The sequence below is a fragment of the Synchiropus splendidus genome, chromosome 2, assembly GCF_027744825.2.
Source record: "Synchiropus splendidus isolate RoL2022-P1 chromosome 2, RoL_Sspl_1.0, whole genome shotgun sequence".
In the NCBI taxonomy this organism is placed as follows: domain Eukaryota; kingdom Metazoa; phylum Chordata; class Actinopteri; order Syngnathiformes; family Callionymidae; genus Synchiropus; species Synchiropus splendidus.
Window position 1 is genome coordinate 26,993,904 of NC_071335.1, and position 10,735 is coordinate 27,004,638.

Sequence of the window (10,735 nt, forward strand, 5' to 3'; positions counted from 1 at the left end):
CTGCAGAGGAAAGAGGGCGTCCGGTTTTGAGTGCCGGAGGGCGTCCATTTTTTACCATGTTTAATGCTAAAGACTGGGGTTGGGTGTCCTTTAGCTGCAATGGGTCACCAAGTGGGAGTCGCTGAGAACGATTTGAGGACTGGATCAGAAGACGGAAAAGATCAGGTCAAGAACCCACATTTCTGATTTTGACTTAATATAGTTGGAAAACAATCTGAGTGAGCGGTACGCTAGTTAGCAACATGGCTAACTTTAATATACATTTTAAGAACTCAAGAGTTGCACAAACATATTCAGTTAGACTGTGATGAGATCATCTTCAGTTCCTCCTGAGACAGCTGTAGTGTTTAGACACATTTCTTTGTCTTTACCATAAATCTCCGTCTCCAACACTTAATGTTGATGCTCCAAAATCTTTGCCTTTGCCTTTTGTGCACAATAGATGTCCAAGTGCTCCTGTTCAATTCTCCTTTGTTGCGCGCAGACTTCCGTACACAAACACTTGTACACAGCCAGGAGCGGTGAGGGATGATGCTTAAGACGAGCAACGCGCAGAGTCGACAACAGCAGGCAGCTACAAGAGCAGCGGCATCACAAGAGAGAAAACAAGAGAAGGTCGATACACGCGTCTGACGGCGTAGATAACAGCAAAGAGGCTACAAAGTCAACGTCCTTTATTTACACCGGCAGTCCTCCGCTGGCGTTGCCCTCCGACTTCTACTTAACTAAACGTTTTGGGACGTTGTTTGTGAGGACGAAATACAAAACGCATGCTTCCTCTTCTGATTCGACTACACTTTAATACCGGCAGCGTGAAGTTGAAGCAGAAGCCCGAACATATTCCTTCATCGCCCGTGTCCCTGTCATTTAACTTGTTATTGGACTTTGGATGACTTCATTCCAATTGTCCTCGGTTTTTTAATAGTACAAAACATGTTTTTCTTGATTTTTGTTCTGGGCTACATCTGTTCTTTGATGATATGCATGAGTGTGTAGCTGCCTTTCCAGGGTGTCCCCCGACTTTGGCCTCTGTTTATATAGAGCAGAATGGATCGCTCCGGCCGTGGACGGAAAGCAAAGTGGATCAGGAAAATCTGCACACTTTGTGCTGAAGTGGCACTGGACAGACCCGCCTTGCTTGACGCTTGATGCCGGACAACAAAGGAAGGGATCAAATAAAGAGCAAGCGTTGTTGAACCCATCCTGCTTGGTCATCAGATCATCAAGTCACGGGCGCCGCCTGACTGGTGGAGTGGGTCGCTGGGTTTCTGCCGGAGTTGGCTTCGCTCCGGAGTGTGTTTTTGTGTTTCAAATCGCAGCCTTTTCAATTGTAAATTGCATTCCATTTCATGACGCTGTCGAGTTGAATCAGGTGATGTCATCCAGGCTCTTGCTGATGCTAACAGCTCCAGACAACTGGGAGCTAACTCGGGCATCCCTGGGTCGGATCTGACGGGAGCCTTTTGATCCACTGGGTCATCGATTGTGGTGCATCTGGCACGGCCTCCAGGTGACGGCGCTGAGAACAACAAAGGCCAACAAAGCCACTCTCTTAAAAACAGAGCGGTTTGAAGGGTGAAGGTGAGGTTCCTCAGAGTGTTTCATGAGCGCTTGCAGAGAAAGTGGCTCCCCACCAGTCCGACTTGTACTGTATGAATGATAGGAGCCTATAGAGCGTACAGTACTTTCTTGTCACCAAAACTGCTGCAACAGCCAAAGTCTCCCCACTATGGGTTTAATAAAGGTGATCTCATCTAATCTAAAACAGAGAAGATATAAAGTGATATAAAGTGCACAAGAATAATGATAGATGAGAGTGTTGACTGCTGGAAGGTCAGGTGGAACAATGGCAAGTGGGATATTTGTCACTATTTGACAGTGGACAGCTTCGTCTTATCGAGATGCAGCAGATGTTTCACCTCTTGCTCTGAATTCTCCTTCATGTCCTCTGCATGTTCAGTAGTTTACAGCACATGACTCGACTTTCATCTTCACTTTGTTCTGTTTGCACATTTGAAGTGCTAATGTTGAACATCAAAAGTTATTGTTGTCATTAGAAATAAACAAATAATAATTCACAGTATCAAGGACAGTCCAGTCGGTAAGTGGAAAAAGAAAAGAAAAGAAAAACTTTATCTAGAATGTTCATGTTCACAAATTCCTTCATATTTTCTTCCTTGTTACTGCTACTCTTTTGCATTGTTATGAACTCCACAGGTCCGCAGTCACACACCACTTTCTTTGTGTAGCAGTCTAACCATCATCACAAGCATCTCCAACAATCTCGTCTTTGCACGTGGGAGAGGACAAGTTCACAAACCTGTATTTCATTTTATTAAGCTCTGTATTGGCAATGGATATGCGAGTATTATTATTATTATTAATAATATTATACATTTCCTGGAAAGAACATATTGGCACCAAATGCATGTTAAAAAATGGAAACGCATGATGCGCAACACCGACTCTGAGCGCCACTCGCTGCCGGTCTCGGGGTTTATAAGGTGTCAAGGGTTCGGTGGACGCCGTCGGCCTGAGTGACATTTCATATTTCTACAGTGTCGCTGAGGTGCGCGGGAGGCGGCGCGTCCGCTGCTCCTCCCCGCTTCCTCCGTCTCATTGACTCCTGCAGAGGAGGATGCGGTCATTTCGGATGGATGAGACGAGAGCACCGAGGAGCGCGCAGAGAGCTGAGGGATTTCCAGAGTCAAGGATTTCGAGAATCCGACTGGAGCAACTTGGGTTGGATGTGTCTCTCCGTCCTCTGCACCACCCGGAGTCAGAGGATCAACTCACGGTCAGTGGAGGTTTTACTGCAGCTTCCTTCATTTTTATTTCTCCTCCAACCTTTCATTAGTGCATCAAAAGACAGTAGTTGACCAAAAGTGTTTCTCTCTTTTCCGCTACCCTTTTTTCCTTCTGGACAGTATGAGTGGTTGTAAAGTATCTGCGCTGCTTCTAAAAAGTGATTTAAGGCTCCATTCAGTCATTCATTGCTGTTTGTCTCCCAGATGTGACTCGATGACAGCCACTATGAGCAAGTGGGAGGTGATCGCAAACTTCACTGACAGAAGACTTCTGCTCATTTCTTTGAACAAAGGAGGATGAAGTCTTCACCGTCTGTGGTTCCAGGATCTTAGGAGCGTTGGAGGTCTGTTTTCACAGCGTGTGGTTCGGTCTGGAGGCAGCATGGATGTTTCCCAGCTTCAGGAGCAGGACTGGAGCTCCGCTGTTCCGACCCTCTCCTCCCTGGAGGGAACCACCCGCACGACTCTCACCGCCCTGAAGCTGCCGGAGACAGTCACCCCCCACAACGCCTCTGTCCCTCAGCCCACTCTCCCGACCAACACGCTCAGTTCTTCCCCGTCTGGTTTCCCCATGTCGACGTTCTCCACCAATGACCTGGCAAACCTGGAGAACATGCTGCTGTGGTCGGTCCAGGAGCCCCACACCATCATTTTGACCGTCATGTACTGTGTGTCCTTCATTCTGGGATTCATTGGGAATTTGATGTCACTGCGGGTCCTCACCAACAGGCACAGTCGGAGGCTAGCCGGCGTTAGCGCCACGCGCAATCTCTTGGTGAACCTGGCGGTGTGCGACCTGGCGGTGGTGTGCGTGTGCATGCCCATCACCATGGGGAGCCAGATCTACACGGCGTGGGTGTACGGGGACTTCCTGTGCCGGGTGGTGCCCTTCACGCAGGCGGTGTCAGTGTCGGCCAGCGTCTTGACCCTGACGGTGATCAGCGTCAACCGCTACTACAGCGTCAAGTCGCCGCTGCAGGCCCGCTCCATGTTCACCCGCCGCAGGATTTTGGCCACCGTGGCCACGGTGTGGACGGTGTCGTCCGTCATCTGCGCTCCAATCGCCGTGATGAACCGCCGGCGGGAAATCAGCATCGGCACTTTTGTCATCCTGGTGTGTCAGGAGGAGTGGCCGGAAGCTCGCCTGAAACAAGGGTAGGTTCACAAGGCAGCGACAAGCTTCCACGTCTTCATGAGCTCACATCAGCTCCATTCGGTTTGTCCATTCTGTAAGAAGAGCATGGACTCAACCTGCTAGCACAGTCGCGCTAATGCCTACATGCACAAACAGCCTTGGCGTTTTCACATGACGTAGTTGTGGCTGCTTTAACTGGGAAAAGACAAAGTGGCGCTAACGCTTTCATCTGTGAGATGCAGTATGTAAATAAACAAACCCTTTTAGACACACAGAGGAACCCAGTCACTATGAATGCCTTCACTGCTCATGAAGCGGTGGGTATCTGACGGTGAATATACACTATGTTTGGCTAGGTTGTTGCTTCACAGCTAGCTAGCCAGTTCCCTTCGGAGTCTCCTCCCATTGGGTAATTTTCTCAGCTATAAATCGAGGAGGAGGTCAGTTAGCTAAAAGAGGAAACCAGAGTGCCAAATTGAATTACCCACACCCCACTGCAAAAACAAAGTCCGCTGGCTTTTTAGACTTTCCTGCTGCTACGTAAACACATTTCAAGCTGAGTCTACACTCGAAACAATCTCACCTCTGTTCAATGAACCGTACATTAAAGTGACACAGCTTGGTCGCTCTCATGGCTGGCGGTACAGCAATACTGCCAGGCACAGTCGGCCACCCCCAGACCACACCTGACCCGTCCGTGGGTCATCTGGGCCCCTAGTTATTAGCCTTATTCCTCGAGGGTTTGTCCTATGTACCGTACCATCATGGCAGAGTTATATTCATTATGTATTTATAGAACACTTTAAACAGTAGAGGTGAATTAAACAAACATCCAAAGCGATGACAAAATGTATTGAATACAGTAAGAAAACTAAAAACAAAAACCTATTTAAAAAAAAACAATCATTTCACAGGGTCGGCTGTGTGTTTTCAGATGGTAAGATGGCAGAATATATCGTGAATTCCATCATCATCTGACAGTAATATTCTGGCTCTGGTCAACATCTTTGCCACCAAATCACAGAGCAGCTTCCAGTGTTGCCTCATGTTTCTAGAGTTAGTTGGTTCCTGAATGGTTGCTGAGATTCGTGACGTTCACATGGTTTCCTTAAAGCAGAAAATGACACACACACACAGAGCGGAGTTGACTTCTGGTCTGCAGCGTGATTTATTGGATGTTTATTACATTAGAAATGAGTTGGAAAAGCATTTCAGTGAGGAGGTGAGTTTGGGAGTGCTGTTTCACAGCTTCAGTGCTGGTCTCGCTGTCAGAGTCAGTGAGAGAGACCACCAGGCTGCTCACTCCTACCCAGAAAGGACACCCAGACTCTTACTGTCAGTTACTTATGTACTTTTTAATGAAACTGTTTTTAAACGTTGGCTGTTGATGTGTATTGAATAACTAAGATAAAGAAAAAAATCACATCAGGAATGAGAAGAAGAATGGACTAAAAAGTCGGCATGATTTTGCTCTCCACCTCAGACTGCCCTCATTCGAAAGGCCACTTCTCCCTCGTGAGCCATGGTCAGCTTGTATTCTCAAAGGTGCGCGGTCCCATTGAGACCTCATTCACTCAAGCCATCTCTTCAAAACTATAGACCTTGACCATTAGTTGCTGTAATTGCACGGCTGTAGACCATTGCAGTGGAGGTCTTTGTAACACCAGAGTGAGCAAACAGCAATCAGAACGGAAATGAATTCCATTGATCTCTGCGGGATCAGTACACTGCCATGCTCTTGTGGCTGAAGTCCAGAAATTCAATTCAGTTTCCAGCTTTCCTTTTGCTATTAGGGCCTGACTGAGTGCGAGACAGTGTCCTGGTGTTCTAGAGGAACAAAGCTGGACCTTGAGAGTTGGTCTCTGAGATGAAGGGCGAGGGCATCACTTGGACTTTTCATTTTTTAATGTCACTCACTTTCTTCTACTGAACTGTTGTGGAAAGAGTGTTTGCTTTGTGGGTCCCCGCCAGCTTCTGGGACTAGGATCAGCAGTCATGGCAAGTTGAGCCTCAGATCAGGCCGGAGCCAGAGCCAGTTCAGGGAGTGGAGAAGGTACAGGGGCGGCTCTGCACCACTGGGAAGTGGTTGGCCAATAATTGCAATAATTGTCGGTCTGATTCCAGCTCCAGCCATGTTTTGTTTTTTAGTGTATCATGCTTTTGGCCGTAAGAAAGCAAAGAAATAGCTAAAAAAAAGTACAAGACATTTTAGGAATAGGCGACAGAAGGCATCACCCAAGACAAGTGTAGACAAGTACAGTGACAAAAAACAATCTACCGTAAATTCTGGACTACCAAGAGCAACTGAATAAAAAATACAAAACAGGATTTTGTTCATTTACGAGCCTCATATCTGTCAGCCACAGGTACGATGTTGTATGCTGTCGAAAGGTCAATCATTTCCCTGAACCTAATTAAAAAGGAAATCATTTCTGAGCATGTTTTGAAAAAGGGCTCCAGCATTGAGACCAATTAGCATTGCCTCCACAGCAGAGGAAGAAACAGGGATGAAAAAAAAGTCAATAAAACCCCTGGTGAGGCTAAATGTATTGGTGGCACGACGCTGGTCAGCTTTCAGTTGCATCATTGCTGCAGGCTTCAAGGCATGCGCTAAAAGTAGCAGCTAATCGTCCGGAAACGTGTGATCAAATGTCCATGAAAACACTAGGCAGCGCCAGAAAATACATCCCTGGACTGAACAATGTCCATCGAGGAGGAATACAGAGTTCAAAACCGCAGGAGAAGAGGCGAGGCAAAAGTAAAGCTAGCACGTTGGCAACGGAGGAACAGCGCTCAAGTTCAGCTGGCGGTCGGTTAGGAATGTCAAACAATCCAAGGGCGGATGTGGAAACTACTTGTTTCTCTGTTATATACAGAGAATTGGACGTTTAGCTTAGCGTTCAGCATCATCGCTGTGCTAATGGCTACATCTAAGAAACAAAATGCATCTGTATTCTGAGACTTCCTGGCTTCTGATGAGAACATGAGTGTTTAACCTGGAAATAAAGGCGTCACCAATATGAACATCCATTTCCGCCACTGGAAGTTGTTGAGGGGGAAAAGGCTTCACTGTCTGACAAGACACTGGTGGCACCTCAAACTAGTCATCAACCGGAGTTCCAAGAATGAGAGGGACAAAACAAAAGAAGAAAATGGATGGGAAATATTTGCCTTTAATGAGACAGAGAGGCGACGGGGCAGCGAATGGATCAAGACGTGTATTTGGGGTTTATCTGCAGGTGAGCCAGGAGGTGAAACACGCTAATACGCCGCACAGCTCTGCAGATAGCTGTGATCGCGGCTTTGACCTGAATACAAACAGGGGAAACGAACAGGATGCTGGGGAAGCTGGGCCCACCCTGTGAACGAGAAACAGTGCAACCTCACGGCACGTGGTTCGGGATCCGTCTGGTGGTTTCATCCCCACGGGACGCTGCAAGGAGTCGCAAAGTTCCCCAGATAAGCCACTGCATTCTCACTTATCTGCAGCCATGTGTGAACCAAGTGGCGAAAGCAGCAGGGAAATACAGGCAGTGTGAAGCTTAGCTTCTGAATCTAAAACACTGGTTGCATTAGTCCACTCCATTTCCATATTCACCCATGTGAGTACTATACTGTCCATGTGGCCGGGCACATTCTTCATCTTAACCAGAAGAAAAAAGGGTTTTAGTTATGGGACAAAAAAACACCACTTTTTAAATTGTGAATGACAGATACTTCTAGTGAAGGGCTGCTTCTCTCTCACCATCGTGGATGAAGAAGAACCCTCATAACTCCATCAACTGAAAGGCTTTTATTCCGAATGCGTGGCTGTTCGGAGTTGATGATTCCAGTTGGGAACATTTCCCAGTTTGTTTCATGAGTCAGTCCCTGCTGGAGTCTGTTTTCCAAACCAGTTTAGAAGTGATCCTCAAGCGTTTTTAAGCACCTCTGACCTTTCTACGGTGCAGACAGCACCACTGCACCTGCGGCCTATAGGCACCTGGTTGTTTGAACTGTGTGCACTATTGACCCTCCAATGGATTCAGATTTTTATTTTTGTGTTTGGTGACCTGTCTTATAGGTGAGATTTTATTAAATACAGATTTTTATTCATGTTTTTTCTCTGTGTTTTTGACTGTTAGAACTGTGAATTTGCGTTGGCTTCACACGGACTTGTACTCGAACACTTGAGTTTCAAAAATCAGACGCCCACCAGGAAAGCGAAGTGTTGACTTGTTATTTGGTTGAAACGTGGCGACCCAATCAACCACCTGACAGAGTTCATCACAATCACTTCCCCCCGCGATGATGAGGAGAGGAAGGGGCGACTGGAAAGGTCGCTGACAAGTCGGAGGAAACTTGCTTTTTCTTTTGAGGGTTTTTTTTTTGGGGGGGTAGAAAATAGTTGCACTTCATCTGAAGCAGTGTCTTTGGCTGCCGCCCATTCAGTCAGCTGATCTCCTTCCAGCACATATGTTCCAGGCAGCTGCTTCTTCATACCTCAAGGTGAAATTCAAGATCATCCACCAAACTGTTTTTGAGCACAGCTTCCATGTCAGAGACAAAATTAGCCGGCGGCGAACGTCATCTTTAGCAACAGCAAATGTCTGTGGACATCAACAGGATCATGGCAGGATTAACGGCGCTAACACAGTTTTCTCTCTTCCGCAGTTACAACGTGCTGCTGTTCGTGATGCTGTACTGCCTGCCGGTGACCTTCAACCTCACCATTGGATTCCTAACCGGCCGACGACTTTGGGGAAGCAAGAAATCCCCTTTCGTTGACCTGGATCCAAGGAGCCAAGCTCTGCACATCTCGCGGCTGAAGACCCGACAGAAGGTGGCCAAAATGGTGGTCTGCCTGGTGCTGCTGTTCGCCGTCTCCTGGCTGCCGCTTTACCTGGCAGACCTCTGGATCGACTGTGAGCTGCGGCTGCCGTCGTGGCTCTTGCAAGCGCGACCCTTCGCTCAGTGGCTTGGCCTGACCAACTCCAGCCTGAACCCAATTTGTTACTGCTTCATCGGGGACCTGTTCCGCTCGGCTAAAGTCATTCGGACGCAGTACTACCAAAAAGTCGCGGCGCTTTTTGGTTCGGCTTCGTTCTCTCGCTCAAGTGCTGTGACGTCCAGCACCGCCGTGAGAGTGAGCAGCAAAGGGGCTACGACGGAGGGGAGACGCATCTCTGCAGCCGCGGCAGTGGTCTCTGCGTCCATCGTGACCATCCCGAGGTTCTTACACCTGACGAAAAGCCAAGGACTGAAGGCGCGAGACAGCACAGAGAGCCCACTGGGATCCAGTCACAGCATATCAGACTGGTGTCGCTCCAGTCCCATGGACTGGGAGCGCTCTCTGTTCCCCTGCCAGATGAAGTCCCTCACACAAGACTTTGTTCCCGCAAGAAGACATTCTGTAATGGAGGACTTCAGATCATTGCCTTTGCAGATGGCATCCACGGAAGTCGATGTGCTTCCTCTGAGGAGACATTCGGATAACAGGCTATATTCTCAGTCCACTGCTTTTAAAGGGCCCATTGCCAGAGACTGTCACCAGCGCTCTGGGCAACACAGCAGCAAGTCCTCTGACACGTTTGTTGGAGAGGAAGAATCACCACTTTGACAAGCCTGTGCAAACAAACTAACATGGAGAGGTTAGACGGGCAGGAGAAAACAAACCTCCATCCAGAGCCAATGTTTGTCTTTGAGATGGCTGTGAAGCTCCTTTTCAAGTGAGAAAAGAGGAGGGTGATTTTTGCTGCTGGCAGAGAGGGACTGACTCCAGAAGCGCGGTTGATTCTCGCCACTTGTTGTATTTGAAACGTGCATTAGAAAAAACCTCGCCGGGAAGGACAGCAAAATGTTTGTGTTTCTTGCCTTCTGTTGCTTTGCTGAATGAAGGAGGTGCAGCCTTGTACGATGTGACTCTTGATATGTGACGTGCGACTCATGACAAAGGCCGATGAGGACGGTGAATTAATATTTCAGGTGATTTCAAGAGACAATCGAATAAAAAAGGAATTCCATGTTTCATGCTGACTCGTCTGTTTTCATGCGTTGGGATCTATTCATTCTCAGAGGAAAATAGCTCAGACGGACCAATGAAAAAAAACAATACTGCTCATACTGTATATTGAGGATTGTCGAGTGGACCTTTGTGTCCCAGGGTGGCGAAGAACTCCCCTTTCCCTGCGGCATTCCTGACTCATTTTCGTGGCGTGTTTCAGATGTCAGTCTGACTGAGGTCAATAAACAGATTGACCACGTTATTAATCCCTTTGGGCCGTTCCCCCTGGGAAATCGAGGAAGACATGTCCTGCTGTACCTGACAGAAGCGCTTCCAGTCACAAAAACACAGAATGTGAAAAACAGGTCCAGGAAAACAAAAAGCACAGCAATAGGGCCTTTGTTTTGGAGACACGCCTACAACTGAACCCATCAGCCGACATGACCGTCGCCACATTTAGCAGAAAAACGGTATGGCCTCAGCGCCATCCTTGCTGTCAAGTGTGGTGGTGATAGCGTCATGTGCTGGGGTTCCTCTGCCGCAGGCACACTACACAAAACAAATGGCATCTTGAGGAAAACGTGGCTCAATCGAAGCAAGGGCTCTGGTGCAAATGGTTCCTCCAAATGACTCTCACACTGGTTACGAAGCGAGAAAAATGGATCCACCAATTCTGTCAGGAAAAATACAATAAAAGATTCGTGCAACCCTGGTGTCAATTGTTCGTGCACTACATATCCACCATATGGCAAGTGTCAAGAAACCAGACCAATCCCAAAATGATTAGCATATTTCAGGTTCAGATACATT

At 47.6% G+C, this 10,735-nt stretch overlaps 1 protein-coding gene across 1 annotated transcript; it reads left to right on the forward strand.

Moving 5' to 3' along the window:
• The first annotated feature begins 2,656 nt into the window (after positions 1–2,656).
• On the forward strand, positions 2,657–9,829 carry LOC128754548 (neuropeptide Y receptor type 2-like). Its single transcript, XM_053857252.1, has 3 exons — positions 2,657–2,797; positions 3,012–3,962; positions 8,596–9,829. The coding sequence occupies exons 2-3, from the start codon at positions 3,190–3,192 to the stop codon at positions 9,539–9,541; spliced, it is 1,719 nt and encodes a 572-aa protein (XP_053713227.1). The 5' UTR covers positions 2,657–2,797; positions 3,012–3,189; the 3' UTR covers positions 9,542–9,829.
• The last annotated feature ends 906 nt before the right edge of the window (positions 9,830–10,735 follow it).